The sequence below is a fragment of the Bos indicus x Bos taurus genome, chromosome 4 (assembly GCF_003369695.1).
Source record: "Bos indicus x Bos taurus breed Angus x Brahman F1 hybrid chromosome 4, Bos_hybrid_MaternalHap_v2.0, whole genome shotgun sequence".
Lineage (NCBI taxonomy): Eukaryota > Metazoa > Chordata > Mammalia > Artiodactyla > Bovidae > Bos > Bos indicus x Bos taurus.
This window is the reverse complement of record NC_040079.1, coordinates 113609764-113628235: the sequence shown is the minus strand read 5'-3', so window position 1 is coordinate 113628235 and position 18472 is coordinate 113609764. Positions and strand designations below refer to the sequence as shown.

Below are 18472 nucleotides of genomic sequence, written 5' to 3'. Positions count from 1 at the left end.
CTCTGTCCATGGAATTGTCTAGGCAAGAATACTGGAGTCGGTAGCCATTCCCTTCTCCAGGGGATCCTCCCAACCCAGAGATCAAACCCACGTCTCCTGCATTGAAGGTGGATTCTTCACCGTCTGAGCCACCAGTTTTTGTTGTTCGGTTGCTCCGTCATGTGTGACTCTTCGAGACCCCACGGGCTGCAGCACGCCAGGCTTCCCTGTCCATCACTGTTTCTCAGAGTTTGCTCAAACTCATATCCATCGAATTGGTGATGCCATCCAACCATCTCATCCTCTGTTGTCCCCTTTTCCTCCTGCCTTCAACCTTTTCCAGGATCAGGGTATTTTTCAATGAGTTAGCTCTTTGCATCTGTTGGCCAAAGTATTGGAGTTTTAGCTTCAGTATCAGTCCTTCCAATGAATATTCAGGGTTGATTCCTTTTGATCGACTGGTTTGATCTCCTTGCTGTCCAAGAGACTCTCAAGAACCTTCTCCAGCATCATAGTTCGAGAGCATCAATTCTTTGGTGAAGCTCATATAATGTTATGTACACTTAATATATAAGTGTGTGTATAAATATATACACACGCATGTATCTTTCTTTAGCTTTATTGGGATTCCTGAACCGGGAAATTGAGGTCTTTCAATGAGAAAGACCTATCACTATCTCTTTCCCACATTCTCTGCTACCTCTCTCAAAATTCTAACTGCACGTATGTCACTTCTCTCTCAATCCTCCATGTCCCCACGCATGTCTTTCCTACATTCCACCTGTGCCCCTGTGTTTCCTTCCAGGCTTCAAGTCCACCCCCAGGTTCACTAGATTATCTCAGAACCTGCATCTGCCATCCTGCCAAACTCTCCCCTTGAAGATCAGTTCTAATGACTGTAGCCTTCCTTTACAGAGGTTCTATCTGATTCCTTCCCAAAGCTGATGAGTACTTGGGATATAGTGATATTGTTTACCCATTCATTTTATTCCCGCATTTATTTCTCTAGGCATAAAAAATAATTCTCATTTGTAGCCTGACGTCTGAGTCTGATCTGACCGCTTTTGTCTCAGCTGCTTTTTCTCCTTATGTGTTATTGTTATTTTGACATCATATTCTTGGAACTGTATTTGTGGGGAGTCTCTGAGGCCAGAGAGTGTTTGCCTCTGCCGGATACCTGTGGGCACTGCCAGTCTGGGGCCCCTTTAAATGAAAACATTCCACATGGATTATCCAGAGCACTCAGGGAAGCATGACCATCCATATCCACAGGAGGGCACGTGCAACTGCTGACCGTGAGCCCCAGCTCTGCCCACACTGAGGCTGTCCAGGGCTCTGTCTGCACTGCCCTCCTGCAGGACAGACTCTTCTGGGGAGCCTGCTTCTATGAGACATACCCTGATCTGACTCTCTCCACCTGTGGTCCTGGGCTTGCCACGTGCCCCAGCCTGGCCGTAAGTATCAAGCATGCAGGTCCCAGGCATCAGAGATGGCTGTCAGCCAGCCACCCCTGAAGCCAGCTGCCCCTCTGGCTGACTTTCCTCTCTGGATTCTGATGTCCACCTCCAGAGACTAATTTCTCTGTGAGTGTGTGTGTGTGTGTCTCTTTTTGCCATTTCTGATGTGCTTTTAAGAAGATGTGTTTTATTGTATGAGATCCAAGATTTCATGACTTTTATAAAAACAGTGGGTTTTCAGGCTATAAGTCTTCCATATTCTCAGGCAAAATCACCTGTGCCATGATAAGAAATGCACAGAGCCTTAATTTTCCAACGCTCTGTTTTTCCACGGGCCAGGGCCTCCCTGAGAACTCACAGGGCCATGGGCAGATGCCTGACATCATCGCTTTATGCATCCATTCGAAAGGCACTCTGTGTCCTGGCCGCACCCCAGTGCCCGGCAGAAATAGAAAGAGAAGTGAAATCCAGCTGGCAGGATCTCAGCCTTGGAACAGATAAGCAGCAAGAAGGATTTCCGGCTACGTGGTCAGAACCATGCCATGAAGGATGGCTACAGGGGCTGCAGACTTGAGTGGAAAACTGGAACCTTTACTCAAGCTCACAACTGTTCTATCTGAAACAGGCTTGGTCTTTCCCCTCAAAATCAGCCCCAGGATTCCTCTGCCATTTAAAAGCAAACCATCAACAGCCGTGGGGTCTGAATGAGTTGCCTCCACCTACCTGCCCGGCAGACACCCCGTGCCCCACGACCAACCTCCGGGCACATCTCTCTCTACAAGGTCCCTGCTCCTTGACTGGAAGGACCTGGCAGTTTGTCACTCTATCACCGGGATCTAGGCCAATGCCTGCAAAGATTTATTGAATAAATAAATGCAAGAATGAATTTTCTGTTGGGATGTATCAGATCCAAGGAAGGACTATTTACAGGAACACACAGCCCCCTAGAGTCACCTCCTAACAATGAGGACCTTCTTCATGGGCCATCCTCCTGGAGACCAAGTGCCTCACTGGAGGCAGGACCACTCCTGAGATGCTCACCCTCCAGGCCACACGAGCAGCAGGCTTTTGCTCTGCTATTTGTACAGAGCTCTGTGGGTTCTCACATCTCTCACCTCCTTCCTATAACATGACAGACAAGCAAGATCCTCTCTACAGTTTCCTAACAGCTAACAAGGAGGCTCTGTTGCCTGGACTTCCCAGTTGGTGGAGTGGTAAAAGCATCTGCCTGCCAATGCAGAAGACATGGGTTCGATCCCTGGGTTTGGAAGATCCCTTGGAGGAGGAAATGGTAACCAACTGCAGTATTCTTGTCTAGAAAACTGCTTGGACAGAGGAGCCTGGCAGGCTGCAGTCCATGGGGTTGCAAAGAATATGGGATCACAAAGAGCTGGTCATGACTGAGCAACTGAGCATGCACGATTATCATCCTTGGGCATAGAACAAGGGCTCACAGTGACACAAGGGCTCACAAGGACAGAGTCCTTGAAGTTCTAGAGACTGACTATCCATGCCAACTGAAGGACAAGGCTGGAGAGGGTGGCCAGGGTCCCTGAGCCGCCTCTGATGCAGGCTGGCTTGTTTGATCTTGAAGAAGTTGCTGGTTTTATATGGTGACACCTCTTCACTTATGAACAGACAGCATCACAAAGCCACATGACTGCAGGACCATGGGAAAGTCAGGCCAGCGGGGAGATGGTCTCCTGGGGAGCCAAAGCCCTTCTCAAAAAGCAGCTTGGCCCTGGCAGATGGCTACCATCTGGGACTCCCCCTGTTCTCATGCAAACTGGCAATTGAAGTATCTGTATGAACTTCTCACTTGTTAAATGTCCTCTCCAGTGACACAAACAGCTGATGTTCTGCGAGCAAAGCAGAGCACTCCCTGGGCCAGGGCTGGTTGTCAGGCCATCAATCTGCCACCCCGGCCTGACGACCTTTGAGGTCCTACCCCCTGGTCAAGATCTGGAACCTACTGGAACCTTCCTCTTTGCCCTCAGGGAGCTCCCGGGGCTCAGAGCTCATGTTCTCCTTACAACTCAAGATTTCATACTTTGAAGCCCACAGATGCTCATTTTGTTCCCTATGGCTTTGTCCCCTATGTTATAAGTGAAACATAACATACATCCACATAAACACAACCAAATTCATTCAGTGTTTACCAGGCCAGTATAAGCCTTTCCTTTTCCAGGTACCAGAAATTCTTCCAGCCACACACAAAACGCCCCTCCACCCCCCGGGATCAGGAAGATAAGGGAGCAGGGCTGGAAGGAAAGGTCCGACAGACCAGGACTCAAATCCTGCCCCCCACACCCTGTTACGAGCTTGATGACTTTCATCAAGTTACTTAACTGTTTTGAAACTTAGTTTTCTCTCCTTAAAGAAAACACCACCAACTCATCAGTCTGTTGTGTAATCACGCCCCCAGCATATAAAACATATAACCCCTGGATAAATGTTGGTTTTCTCCTTCTTGTCATAAAAGACTAAACTTTTAGGTTAGCAGATATTGGTCCTGTCTAAAACGTCTGTAAGACAATTGGTCCACACCAAAATACCCTTAAAATTTGGTCCTGTTCAAAGAATCCATGCCAAATGATTCGGGACAGGACCAAACAGCAGGTACTTTTTCCTTTTCTAATGAATACAGTTGATTTACAATTCTGTGTCCGTTTCTGGTATACAGCAAAGTGATTCAGTTTTTTATATATATAAATATCAATATATATGTACATATAACTTCAAACTCGTTTTAGAAAAGGCAGAGGAACCAGAGATCAAATTGCCAACATCTGCTGGATCATGGAAAAAGCAAGAGAGTTCCAGAAAAACATCTATTTCTGCTTTATTGACTATGCCAAAGCCTTTGACTGTGTGGATCACAATAAACTGTGGAAAATTCTCAAAGAGATGGGAATACCAGACCACCTGACTTGCCTCTTGAGAGACCTATATGCAGGTCAGGAAGCAACAGTTAGAACTGGACATGGAACAACAGACTGGTTCCAAATAGGAAAAGGAGTACGTCAAGGCTGTATATTGTCACCTTGCTTATTTAACTTATATGCAGAGTACATTATGAGAAACGCTGGGCTGGAAGAAGTACAAGCTGGAATCAAGACTGCTGGGAGAAATGTGAATAACCTCAGATATGCAGATGACACCACCCTTATGGCAGAAAGTGAAGAGGAACTCAAAAGCCTCTTGATGAAAGTGAAAGAGGAGAGTGAAAAAGTTGGCTTAAAGCTCAACATTCAGAAAACCAAGATCATGGTGTCTGGTCCCATCACTTCATGGAAAATAGATGGGGAAACAGTGGAAACAGTGTCAGACTTTATTTTTTGGGGCTCCAAAATCACTGCAGATGGTGACTGCAGCCATGAAATTAAAAGACGCTTACTCTTTGGAAGAAAAGTTATGACCAACCTAGATAGCATATTCAAAAGCAGAGACATTACTTTGCCAACAAAGGTCCGTCTAGTCAAGGCTATGGTTTTTCCAGTGGTCATGTATGGATGTGAGAGTTGGACTGTGAAGAAAGCTGAGCTCCGAAGAATTGATGTTTCTGAACTGTGGTGTTGGAGAAGACTCTTGAGAGTCCCTTGGACTGCAAGGAGATCCAACCAGTCCATTCTGAATGAGATCAGTCCTGGGTGTTCCTTGGAAGGAATGATGCTAAAGCTGAAACTCCAGTACTTTGGCCATCTCATGCAAAGAGTTGACTCATTGGAAAAGACTCTGATGCTGGGAGGGATTGGGGGCAGGAGGAAAAGGGGACAACAGAGGATGTGATGGCTAGATGGCATCACTGACTTGATGGACATGAGTTGGAGTGAACTCCGGGAGTTGGTGATGGACAGGGAGGCTTGGCGTGCTGCGATTCATGGGGTCGCAAAAAGTCGGACACGACTGAGTGACTGAACGGAACTGAACTGAACTGATAACTTTTTCAGATTCTTTTCCATCATTGGTTATTACAAGATACTGAATATAGTTCCCTGGGCTATACAGTAAAGCTCTTGTTAAATAACTATTTTATATATAGTAATGTGTATTTGTTAATCCAAAACTCGTAGATCATCCCTTCCCCAGCCTTCCCCTTTCGTAACCATAAGCTTATTTTCTATGTCTGTGAGTCTGTTTCTCTTTTGTAAATAAGTTCAATTGTGTCATTATTTTGGGGATTCCACATATAAGTGATATCAATATCATACGATATTTGTATTTCTCTGTCTGACCTTCACTTAGTGTGATAATCTCTAGGTCCATGCACGTTGCTCCATGCCAAGGACCTCTTGGCATGGAGCAAATATCTTTTGAAAGTTTTGGATTGGACCAAATGATCATACAGATATCAAGGACATTTTGGCATAGATTGAAGATCTTATGGACCAGAGTTTTTAGGAAAGTTTGGATATGAACAACTGTCCTGCAGGGACTTTTATAGTACTTATCTCATATGTGCATACAAAGTACCACGTGGAACAGGTAAAAAAAGCAGTCATTCACATTAAGTTTCTCCCACCTGAGTTAGGGGTACATCGAAAGATCTAGAGAAACCATATGGACTCTCCTTGCTTTAAAAATAAAATTGTTACCACTTAAATGGCTCTAGATAGAAAGGCAGAAACTAAGAAGTCCAAAATTCATCAAATCTTACTAGGAACCAAAACACACTCAGTGGTAGCAACCACACACACATGAAACTGACTTCCATAAAAGAACGTCCACTTTATACAACTCAGTTCATGTTCTTTTGCAAAGGAAAACAATAATAGTATTATTTTGATTTAAGTAGCATCAGTAGAAAGAATACAAATCCTATTAGACTGAAAAACATGGAGAATTGTGTCTTTCTCCTTCTTGGCACTTTCTCATAATTGCATTACAGATCTGTTGAGATGATGATGCTTTTGATTCCAAATTTCATGTAGGTTGTTTTCCATTAATAAACTCCTAGAAAGGAGATTTTTTAGCAAGCCAGATGCTGAGGTCTCAGGAAAGGCATGTAACTCAGTGGTCCCCAAACATCTCATCCGTGACTCCCTCATTCACTGATTTCCTGTCCAACTTTCCCCGTGCTTTGAAAGACAGCCTAGCAAGGAGCGCGTATTAATAATTCATTTTCTCTTTTCTTCAAAGGCTTATACAATTGCCAATCAGAGCTCCTGATCTGCCGCAATAACCAGTGTGGACACACAGAACTGATGTGATTCCAACCAAAGCAAAGTGAAAGTTCAGTTCTCCTGAGTGGCCTTACCCAGGGGAGTCCCACATTCATGAGATTCTGTGAAACGGGAAACAACCCTGCAGACCCCAATTCTGTCCTCACAGTCCCCAGAAATCAGGGTTCCCGGGAGGGGAACAAGTTCTTCTGTTGCTCAAAATGGAGTCATTTTTTAATGAAAGAATTTCAAATTTGACCTGCTGCTGGTCTGCATGGAAGTTCTCAGGGGCACATTTAAAAGTGAGGCCCTCGTGTGACACAAGCACCCACTGACTTAAGTAGCATGATAATTCCTGAAATGGTGCTCTGAATGGAACAGACACCGGATCACCGCGATCTGCGTGGGCAGCTTCATTATGTTTTATTTATGTTTCTCAGGCATTTTGTGTGCTACCCGTCCCTCTGCGCCTTTTCTATGAATTCGTTCTTCCAATCACTCTTGCTGATGCATCCTTGTCCCACCACACTCTTTACGCCTCCCTGGACCCAAGCCTATGAGGTCAACTCTGATCACTGACACCCAATGTTAAAGGCTGGACTGGGTCCTCTCCCAGATTCAGACATTGAAATCCTAAATCCAAGAGCTCAGAATGCTACTGTACTTAGAGACAAGGTCTTGACAGAGGCCGTCCAGGTGAAATAAGGTCACACGAGTGGGCACTCGGGAAGACAGCCATCTACATGCCCAGGAGGGAGGCCTGGGGGAAACAGCCCCACCCACTCCTTGATCTTGGACCCCCAGCCTTCAGGGCTGTAAGACAACAAACTTGTACTGTGGAAGCCACCACGTCTGTGGGATTTTGTTAAGCAAACGGAAAGGTGTTCATGTATAAAAAATATAAACCAAGAGACAGGCTTCCTTACTCAAAGTTGGAGACTTGTTGGTGTAAGAACAGGATACTAGGTATGACTTGAGAGGCAATGGAAGGCATTCTAGTAGTAACTATGCTTTTATCTGGATATACAAATGAAATTGCAAACACCCCCAGCGGGATGAGGGTATTACTCTAAGTATTATTAGCAGCTCAATGGTATTTCATTGAAGAGTGAGGTCTTCAGCTGACATCTGCCCAAGATCAACTAGGCTGTAAGGAATGAGGGTTTTAAAGGGGTAAAGAGCCTGGAGAGAAGGGAAGAGACAGACTGAAGTACAGAGAAAACTGGGCAGAGAGTGAAAGTGAGCAGGACTCTGTGGGGCCCTCCCTAGTATAAAAACCTTTCTGCGTTTTATTTCTCCTTTGTAGGACAAAGATTTCAGCCTCCAAGACCTTCCCTGAGTTCCAAAGGGCAGATTCAAACATCAATAATTAGGGGCATGAAGAACGCAAAAAGAAACAGTCATGCAGATGGAGGAGGGCCCTAGTTTCTCCTGGGTCATGGACACAGACCTCTGATATCTATCTTTGAATTCCTTTGCAGAAAGTAAGGCACACACCCTCCTGGACAATGGTAACTTCAGGCTGAGCACAAAATTCCTGGAGCCCTCACTACCAACCAATCAGAGGAGGGTTACACACCCAGCAGCCTACCTCCCAAATTTTGCCTGTAAAATCTTGTCCAAAACCCCTCTCCCTCTCCATGCTCCTTGCCTTGTTGTTATTGTTGTTCAGTCACTCAGTCATGTCTAATTCTGTGCGACCCCATGGACTGCAGCACGCCAGGCTTCCCTGTCCTTCACTATCTCCCGGAGCTTGCTCAAACTCATGTCCATTGAGTCAGTGATACCATCCAACCATCTCACCCTTCTCATCTCGTTCCCCTTCTCCTCTTGCCTTCAACCTTTCCCAGCATCAGGATCTTTTCTAATGAGTCAGCCCTTAGCATCAGGTGGCCAAAGTATTGGAGCTTCAGCTTCAGCATCAGTCCTTCCAATGAATATTCAGGGTTGATTTCCTTTGGATTGACTAGTTTGATCTTCTTGCAGTCCAAGGGACTCACAAGAGTCTTCTCCAACACCATGGTTCAAAAGCATCAGTCTTTTGGCACTCAGCCTTCTTTATGGTCCAACTCTCACATCCATATATGACTATTGGATGCATGGCCCTGCAATAAATACACCTTTATCTGCTCTAAACTCTGAGGTTTCAGTTGATTTGGCTCCAGTGTGCAGCTGGCACAGTGACTGCAGACAGGCCCCCAGGACAGAGACCCACAGGAGGGCTGGGAGAAGTGATGTTCTGCCTGGGGCTGCCTACACATCACAGGCACAAGGATCAGTTCTGTCGAGCTCCCAGTCTCCATCCGTAATCTCCTCTCTCTCAGAGAGTAGAGTACAGACTACCAAAGCGCCTGCGTGCCTCAGGGAAAGCGGACCAGAACCAGCCTCCCTTTCACCTCCAATTTTGCCATGGTCAGCAGTGTTTCATGTGTGACCCTTGAGACCACAACCTCCACTGAACTGCATTTTTTTCGGAGAAGCCCCCAGAGCTTCAGATATAAAATGCTTCCCTTTTCTGTTTCCTCTGCTATGCAACCTGCAAGCCCTGGCAGACCTCCTGGAAGCCCAGTGGGCCCAGACCAGGCACGGGGGCAAGCCCCACGGACTCACGGTTGACCCTGTGTGCTTAGTTGCTCGGTTGTGTCTGCCTCTTTGTGACCCCAAGGACTGTGTAGCCTGCTAGGCTCCTCACTCCATGGGATTCTCCAGGCAAGAATACTAGAGTGGGTAACCATTCCCTTCTCCACAGGATCTTCCTGAGCCAGGGACTGAACTCAGGCCTCCTGCATTGCAGGTGGATTCTTTACCAGCGAGCCACCACAGCTGACCCTAAACCCTTCTAAGCTCAACCTCCCAACACCCCTGACAAAGCCCTGCATCCTTTTGGTCTTGGAAGGAAACATGCACAAAGCCGCACTAAATCAGGGAAAACCTACAAATGTTCCTGATACTAACAGAAATGAACAAGCACGATATATACAGTGAAATCCTTATGCAATTGTATATGTCATAGGAGCAGGAATACAGTGGAAATTTTGCAGCAGCTGCTCAACCCTCATGCATGTGTCATCCTAGCAGCTGGTAATGATTGGATGAAAGTTAAGAATGAAGGGTCACTTGAAGATGAAAGATGCACTTAATACTCTCAAAATAGCTTTATTAATATTTTGATTCTTCCCAAGATAATCATCTCTCCAAACTCCCTTTTGCTAAATTCTCCCATCTCCAGAGTGGGAAACACATTCCACTTTCATTTGTTCATTCTCATGCTTAGTCGTGTCTGACTCTTTGCGACCCTATGGACTGGAGCCCTCCTCCAGGCTCCTCTGTCCATGGGATTTCCCAGGCAAGAATTCTGGAGTGGGTTGCCATTTCCTCCTCCAGGGGATCTTCTAGGCTTAGGCATCGAACTTGAGTCTCCTGCATTGCAGGCAGATTCTTTACCAGCTGAGCCATCAGGGTAGGCACTAATTTTTGGAAACAGAAATCCACCAGGAGATTCCCCCACCAACCATATACACAGACAGACCATGGCATCCAGCATTTAGCAATGGATAACTCAAACAGATTTGAATTCTTCCTTCTGCCTGTGATGGCTGCTCTGTGATGTGTTTGGGCTTCTGAGATCAAAATGTTAGTAATTCCTCAGCCCGCCTTGTGGGATACATAAGAAATGATTATGTTACTACACATAGTGCAGACAGTAAATACTATTAATAAAAAAATTAACTCCTTGTCTTTGATCTTATAAGACTTTCTGATGAACCTGAAACTCCAGGGAATTGTTTGGCTACAGTCCCATTCTGGCCAACACAGAAGGTGGCTCCTTTGGGTCCCACTAGCTCCCAGGGCCAGCTTTGCTTCTGCACTTCCGGGCTGCACCCAAAACTTCTGGAGAGGCATCTGTCTGGCTCTTCAGTCCTCTAGGAGAATTTTGAAAGCAGAGTTCCTGACTTCTATTGTATGGCCAGGGCCTGGTTCCCATAAAGTTCTCATCAAAGTTGTCTGGTTCTCCAAAGGGTCGAAGCCAAGAATTGTGTTCAACATGTTTGCCTGGAGTTAGACCCTGAATGTCAGGTGGTTAGAACTCCAGGGAGCCTTAAGGAATGGCTAGCCTTACTTTACAGATGACAGGAAAGAGAGTGTTTCTACAGCACTCAGGAATTCATTCCTGAAACTCACTACCTGATGTCACACCCTGGCCACATTCTCAATCTGTAGATCTCAGAGGCTCCGTTCTGGAGACCCTGGAGGAGATTCCTCCCCATCTGCCTCCTCACTCAGCTTTGGGGGCCGGAGGTCCCAGGACACCCTCTGCTGCCCAGAAAAACTCTGGCATGCCAAGTCAACTGGCCAAGTCCAGGAAGGCCAGAGGCTGAGCCAACCCTGGGGGGCTGGAAAGACTGAGCAGAGGTGTGGGTGGTCTGCCAAGGCCACTAGTGAAGAAGCAGGGCTCTGGGCAAGTTTAGCCCCTGGCCAGCACACCCACTGGGCAGTATGTCCACCCAGCACCCGTGGGGCTGGGCTTTTGGTGTAAATAGAGCCTAGAATATCAAAGAAGGCTTGAGGCACTGAATCTGCTTCTTAGCAGCTGTGTTGCCCTGGACACCTTATTTAAATATTCTGTGTCTCAGTTTCCTCTTCTCCATCAGCTGGAGGTAAGAGATCATAATCGACTTTATAGCCTAGCTTGAGGTTTAACTAAGTTAGTATAGGTGAAAATGCAGCCTGGGGGTGGGACATTACTGTAGGCATTCAGGAAATAGCAGTACTAATATTATGACCAGTACTCACCTAAAATAAAACCATTTAAAAAACCATAACCTGGACTTATTTTTGCCATGGACCATGTTTTGGCATCCAATCAGCAACAATTTTGTTTTGTTTTGTTTTAATTTCTAGAACATCTGCCTGATACCCAGCACATAATCCAGGGAAATGGCTTATTTATATGAATAGTCTCCCTTAATGAACTATTAACTGAAGAATACATCCCAAACAGCAAGGTAAATTACCCTGTATTTGAAAACAGGGTGAACATTTCAGCAGCAACACTTTTAACTCCGGAGCAGCCAATTAAGATTAAAAGCGCAGCCAGTACTTTTGCTTGGGCTTTGGTGCCACGGGCTTTACTCTAAGGCAACCCTTTTGGAGCAAATGCATGTCAGCTGGGCACGTGGCTTTCAAAAATTACCTCTGCACTGAAAAAGAGAGGGGACACAGGCACAGCGCCGTCCACCTCTGAGAACCACAGGGCGCCTCTTCTCCAAAGTGGGGGCGAGGAGCCAGCTCACCGGCTCCTGGGACGTGCAAAGTCGCCCGGGCGCTGGCCTCTTACCACGAACTCCTCCAGGGTCTGGTAGGTCTTGCCCCGGAACTCGCAGTAGTTCTTCCTCTCCTTGCACTGCGGGCAGCACTGGCTGGTGTCAACGTGGATGCAGCGCGGGTGCAGCCGCGGGCACTCGGGCTGTGCACACAGCGGTCCCTCCTCGGTGCACAGGCAGGGGCAGGCCGAGGGTCCCGGAGCAAACTTCTCCCCGATCGCGTACACGAAGCCGCTCTCGTCCACGCAGCCCTTGCCCCGGTAATCCGGGTACGCGTACTCCTCCGGCGGCTCAGGCGTGGGCTCCGACTCCGGACCCGCCACGTCCTGGGCGGCGGCGGCCGGGGGCTCTTCGTGCGGGGTGTCCCCGCGGGGTCGCCCCTGCAGGTCCCCGGCCCCCGCGCCCCCGCCCTGGGCGGCCCAGGCCTGCTTCTGCCTGCTCCACGCCTCCCGGCCGGCCAGCCCGCGGCCGCTTTTGCCCTTCCAGTCCCGGCCGCCGCCGCCGCCCTCGTCCCTCGCCGGACGCCCGAGCTCGCTCACCCGGCCCGGACCGTCCCGAGACGCGTGCTCGCGCTTCTCCTGGCCCGGCCGCTCCGGCGCCTGGGCCAGCTTCTCCAGCGGGATCCTCGGGCTGCACAGGGCCACCATCAGGCAGCAGGTGAGCAGGAGGGAACTGGACAGCGCGCCAACTGCCATCGCAGTGGAGCTGGGCATTCCCTACCGCGTCCCGGCGGGCGGGCGGGCGGGGAGCGCGGCCGAGGGGCGAGTCGCATTCACAGCCCGGGGGCGCGCCGCCGCCAGCCGGGAGCCGCCGTCCCTGCGGAGAGAACAGCAGCACAGCTGAGCCCCGCGGCCCGCGCGCGCCCGGCCCCCTCCCGGCCCCGAGCCGCCCGACCCCGAGGCTCCCTAGATGGACTCGCCGGACCACGAGGGCAGGGGCTGCATTCCCGGCGCCCGGGCGCCGCCGGGGGTCCTACAGATCCAAGACTGCGGGCCTGGACACGGAGGCGAGTCCCAGAAAAACACCGACCCGCAGTGTGCCCCCTGTCGTCGTTATTAGCGGGTGGTGGAGCGGTGGGGATGCAGCAAGCTGGGCCCGCGCCCCCTGCAAGGCTCGGATGGAGCCACATAACTCCAGCGCCTCGCGCCCCTCTTCAGGTCCCGGCCACACTTCCCCAAAGGTCGCACAGTGGAGAATTCCGCAGTGGAGTGGACGGTGAAGACTGTGCAGAAAAATAAGAAGGAAACCCTTCCTCGCTTGCCTGAGGGCGTTTGGGGAAGAGGGGAGGGAAGGAAGGGAAGAAACCTTGCAGGGCCCGGTGATTCATCTGAAAAACTTTTCAAACGCCGCCAGTGCGGGGCGCAGACGCCCCTTCCCCGCCCTCCAGCTCGGACCCGGCTGCCGGGGGAAGAAGGTCCCCGACTATCCCCCAGCCCACCCCCAGTTCCCGGCTGCGGGTCGGGGATTCCGCAGGCTTCTCTTCCTCCGCCAGCCATCCGGCAGCGGCTCAGCGACTCCGGGCGCAGACCAGAGACCCTCGTGTGAGCCGCAGCGCTCAGTCTCCTAATTTCTTTGACCCTGGAGGGGGTCGTGGCCTTGGAGCAGGAAGGCCCAGCAGACTGAAGGTGTGCGGTGGAGAAGGCTGGAGATGGAGGGCGGGGGCGAACGCCCCTCAGTCTCCCGGTCTCCGAAAACCTCTCTGGTTCCCAAACTTTCTGCGGCCCAAAAGGGCCGACAGAACCCTAGACTAGACGCTGCAGGGTACTGGCCGCCCAGTCTCTCTCCACCTAGCCGTCCAACTCCCCAAATCTGTGCGCCCCGGAGTGGCTTCCTCCGCTTCCCCACCCTCTTCCAGTAAGCAGGGCTCCTCTGTGCCCTCTGCTCATTTCCAGCCCCAGCCCGGTGGACCTCATCCAGGCGATCACCCATATTTACAAACTTGGGGTCTGGGGTGGGGGGACTTCTCCTAAGCAGCAGGGATGCGGAAGGGCCCCCGGGGCGCGGACACCCAGCATGCATCCTCATTTCCGAGGGCGGGCGCCCAGCCTACATACATGAGCGCAGGGCGCCGGCCGGACGCCGGGCTCGCGGCGGGCTCAGGGGCAGCAGCGGCGGGCACGGACCCTGGGCGCCGGCGCCCATCCTCCGGCCGGCGAGGGCCCGGAGCGGAGCGCACAGCGGAGAGCTCAGCCCCACCTGCGCGCGCTCCGCCCGGCGCGTGCACTCGGCTAGGGCGTCTCCGCGGTCTGGCTCGTCGCGCCGGCGGCCGGGAGCCGTGGCCCCAACTCGCGTCAGTTTCTGCGCCGCCTTCCGCCGCTCATCCTCCGATCTGGTCCCTGCGTCTCCGCCACGAATCGCGCCCCGGGGCGCCCCAACTCATTCTTGCTCTTCTCGGGCAGGCGCGGAGAGCTCCCCGGACCAGGCAGCCGGGAGGCTGGGGTGTCCGCGGCGCGTAGGAGGCAGAAGAGACGCCCGGAGCGCGGCGGGCGGGCGACGGGCCCCGAGGCCGGAGTGGGAGCCCTTGCTCCCGCCTCCCCTGCCGCAGCCGCTTCCCGCCCCGCGCGCTCCCCGCCCTCCTCTGCGGCCGGGGTTTGGGAGGCGTCGCCGTGGCGGCCGGCGCTACCCGGGGGTTTGAAGACCTCCCGCCCCGCTGCCCACCTCGCGGCCGAGACCCACCTGTCAGTCTCCCGCGCAGCCGCCTCCCCACCTCCGCCGCCGGCTGCCATCCTCCAGCCTTGTCATTCACCCTCCGCTGGACCTTCCATCTGGGCTTTTTCCTTTCCTTTATTCTTCCCTTTAATTCCTTCCTTCCTAATTGGCCCCCTCTGGCTTTCCTCCCCGCGGACAGCCTGGTCTTGCGACTGTTGAAAAACCCGAATCAAACTGTGTTCAGTTTGGAATTCGAAGGCCGTGTTAGCTTAGCATAGCAGCTTATGCGGAGGTTTTTTTTTTTTTTTTTGCTTCTCTCTTTACATTCAGAAAGCCAGAAGTATAGACGTGTAAGAGTCAGAAACCCATAACAATGCGCGCAGTGTACTTTCAGACTCTCTGCCTATCTCTCTTCTCCTCTACTGCCCAGCCCCACCCCGGTCCCTCTGGCTCCCCTTTCCTGGGTGAGGGACTCCTGTCACCGAATAGAAACATCTGCCAGGTTAACTTCGCTGGAATGCAAAGCTGTCCAGCAGAAGCCTGTGTGATTCAGACTTGTTTTTACTCTGATCTTGCTCAATGAACATGCTACTTTTCTTTGATAAGAAAAGGAAGGAGAAAATGAAATTGTTCAAATTAACTCCTAAAATGAAATTTTTTGTAGAGATGTCTATTCCCAGTCAGTGGTTCTTACTGTGTCATCTTAAAATCACTGACAATACTCAGATGTATAACACACAACCTTTATCCTACAAGGTCAGGCCTTGGCCTGGGGATGGGTGTTTGAGAACAATTGCTTTCCTCTTCCACAGGAGATGTGGCTGGATCCCTGGGTCAGGAAGATCCCCTGGAGGAGGAAATGGCAACCCACTCCAGTATTCTTGCCTGGAGAATCTCATGGACAGAGGAGCCTGGTGGGCTACAGTTCATAGAATCCCAAAGAATTGGATATGCCTGAGCAACTAAGCATGCAAAGTACCCACCTCTTGATCCTGAACAAACCATTTGAATGAACTGCGGAAAGGCCCTTTCCCAGCCACAGAAAGACTGGTCAGAAGAAGTTTCTCCTGATTCACCTAAGCAACCTCCCGCCACAGCCAACCCCACGCCAAAAAAAAAAAAGAAAAGAAAAGCAGTTGGGTGGAGCGTTTCAACGTCCAGAAAGATTTAAGCCCTTCTGCCTTTGCATCCTGTCACTTCAAGAGACTGGTCACACTGGCCTGTGGGACTGAGCAGCCTGGCCACCCAGTCATTTCACATCATGTTTGTCTCTGTTTTAACACCAAGGAATCTTTGTTACTTTGTTATTTGTTGTAACACCAAGTTACATTGGTATAATCCCTAGTAGATGTGACTAAGAAGAATAAAACTTTAATGGTATGTGTGAAAGATTCTACTTCTAGCTAATAAGTTGGTTGGGGGTCCGATAGAGGGAATCACAAAGCCTCTTCTGATCTTACTTCAGTCACAGAGCCCTTGAATCAGAAGGCTTTGTGCCTCCGTGTGTGGGTACAGTGGAGAGCTGTAGTGAGAGGTGGTGGCCTCTCAAAGAGGCCTGACAAAATGAGGGAGTAATTACACTGCCCAGTGTCCCAACACTACCTTATGGCAGGTAACTCTCAGGAGTTCTGTTAGAGGGCAGATGAGATGAGGGGAGAAGCAATTTTAGAAGGATTTCTGTACTTAGCGGAGAACAATGTCCATGCCACCTTGATTAGCTGAGAAATTCAAGGCAATATCTGGGAAGTAAAGGGGAATCTGATTCTCCTTTTCTTTCTCTCTGTCTCTTTCTTCCCTTCTCCTCCCTCCCTCTTCCTCCTTCCCTCTCTATCCCTCCCTCTCTTTCTTCTTTCCTCAATTTTTTTTTCTTCCTTTCTTCCATCCTTTCTCTTATCTAAGTTCCTCTCAGGTTGCAGAGTAGGAGGGAGCGGCAAAAAGATTTCTGGATGTGGAGTAAGGTGACAAGGTCTTATCAGGTCCCACTCGGGGCAGTTTTGTGACCTCAGACAATTCACCTGCTGTCTCAGGGTCACCATTTCTCGTCTTTAAAAGGAAGAATTAGGAAGAAAAAAAAAAAAAGCATCTCTGAGTAGGTAGCAACCTCAAAGAGCTCTGAGACCATGGCATGTTTCTGCCCCCCTGACCTGTTGTAACTGACTTTATTAGTCTTAAAGCAACCAACAGAAGACCTGAGTCTGTGAGTGTGCCCACAGCCCCCAGGCCCATCCTGAGCAGCAGGCAAGGCGGACGGGTTCCAGGCCAAGTTCAGAGTTGCCGCGTCCTCAGTTTTCTGTCTCCTGAAGTATAGCTCGTTTACTTTCCTTTTTATCAAGGCTTGTTTCTGGCTCCGACACAGGCCCTGTAGCCGCAGACTGTGTCCTAGCTCTGGGGTGTCTGCACACACCTTTGAAAAGGTGGCTTATTAAACTAGGGCCTCCTGCTGGACTTGATTCATCTTCTCGTGCTTTCAGCCCCGGAAGCAGATGCGGAGGGAGGGGTGGGAAAAGCTGGGAGAGCCGTGCTTGCGACTCACACAGTCCTGGGCATGCGCACGCCGTCTCATTCATTCCATGCGGCACGCCCGGGACACCACTGCTGCTCGCCGTTTTGCCAGTGGGGAGCCACACCTCAAGGAAGCTGTGAGCTGGCTAAGGTCCCGACTCACAGGGCAGACGCCAGGTGACACTGGAGCCTCAGAATCTAACTCCAGGGCTGCTGGGCCAGCACCACCGCTGCCTTGGTGGTGCTCTGCCCGTGACTTAACTGTCCATGTCACGGGGACTCCTCAACCTCCCAATCCAGCCGATCCCTGCTGACTTTGCATCCCGGGTCCTACACTTCTGAGAGCACACAGTCGCAGAGGGGATGGGAGGGATCAGAGCGGGCTGTGTGCCCTGTAGTCAGCTCCAGGGACGTCCTAGTGGTCGCGTGTGTGGATCAGGCCAAACTAACCTACCCTAGGGGCTCAGTCTGTTTCTGCCGAGGAATCAGGGACAGAGTGATACCTGCATAACTGAAGAAAGGTAACTCCTTCGAGGAAAGAATTAGACCAGATGCACTGGAATGGAGGTATATTAGGAGATAAAGTGGCAAGTGATGTCATGAAGCTTGGGTCTGCTCCCAACTCCCCTAGAGGGATGAGACAGGGTCGTTTGCGGGACTCAGGGGGGAAGAGGTGATGTCTGTGGCTTGAGAGTAGAAAAGAGACTGTGGGATGAGGTTACATGCGTATGTGCCAGTCACTGCAGTTGAGTCCAACTCTTTCTTACACTATGGGCTATAGCCCTCCAGGTTCCTCTGTCTGTGGGATTCTCCAGGCAAGAATACTGGAGTGGGTTGCCATGCCCTCCTCCAGGGGATCTTCCCAACCCAGGGATGGAACCCTCATCTCTTATGTCTCCTTCATTGGCGAGTGGGTTCTTTATTGCTGGTGCACGTGGGAAGCCCATGGATGAGGTTAGGATGAACAAATAAACAGCCATGGTATAGAGGGTCTGATGGAGACTAGAAAGTGGATGCCTGGGGGCCTAGCATCTTGTGCATTTTCTCCACAAGCAAAGGGAATTGGGATGCAGGGAGAGCTTCTCCAGAGGTGGCCATGGATGGCAGGGTGCTGCCAGCACCACCAGCCCTACTGGGAGGGGATGCAGAGTCATTTCTGTGGCAAGGAGAGCCTTCTGGAAACTCCTGTTCAGTAAAGATGGGGCAGAAAATGCAGAGCTTCAAGCTTCTCACTACATCCTGCTGGCTCCTGCCTGTCTGGGCCTAGTGCCTAAGGGTTGCCATTATTGAGTTCACACCTTTACTGAAGTTGCATTTATCTTGAATTCTGGTCTTAGGCCAGAGAAAAGCCATAAAATCTCCGACTTTCCAAGTTGGAGAGACTGAAAGCCACTTGCAC

The 18472-nt window shown here is 50.5% G+C and overlaps 1 protein-coding gene across 1 annotated transcript in view; it reads right to left on the bottom strand.

The window, feature by feature from the left end:
* The window catches only part of VWC2 (von Willebrand factor C domain containing 2), a 130186-nt gene extending 114760 nt beyond the window's left edge, over positions 1-15426 (bottom strand). Inside the window, exons 1-2 of the mRNA XM_027540234.1 lie at positions 14599-15426; positions 11937-12738 (exon numbers count right to left, since the gene is read on the bottom strand). Coding sequence (XP_027396035.1) covers positions 11937-12635 — 699 coding nt within the window. The 5' untranslated portion in view covers positions 12636-12738; positions 14599-15426. The remainder of the gene's footprint in view (positions 1-11936; positions 12739-14598) is intronic.
* Between the last annotated feature and the right edge of the window lie 3046 nt (positions 15427-18472).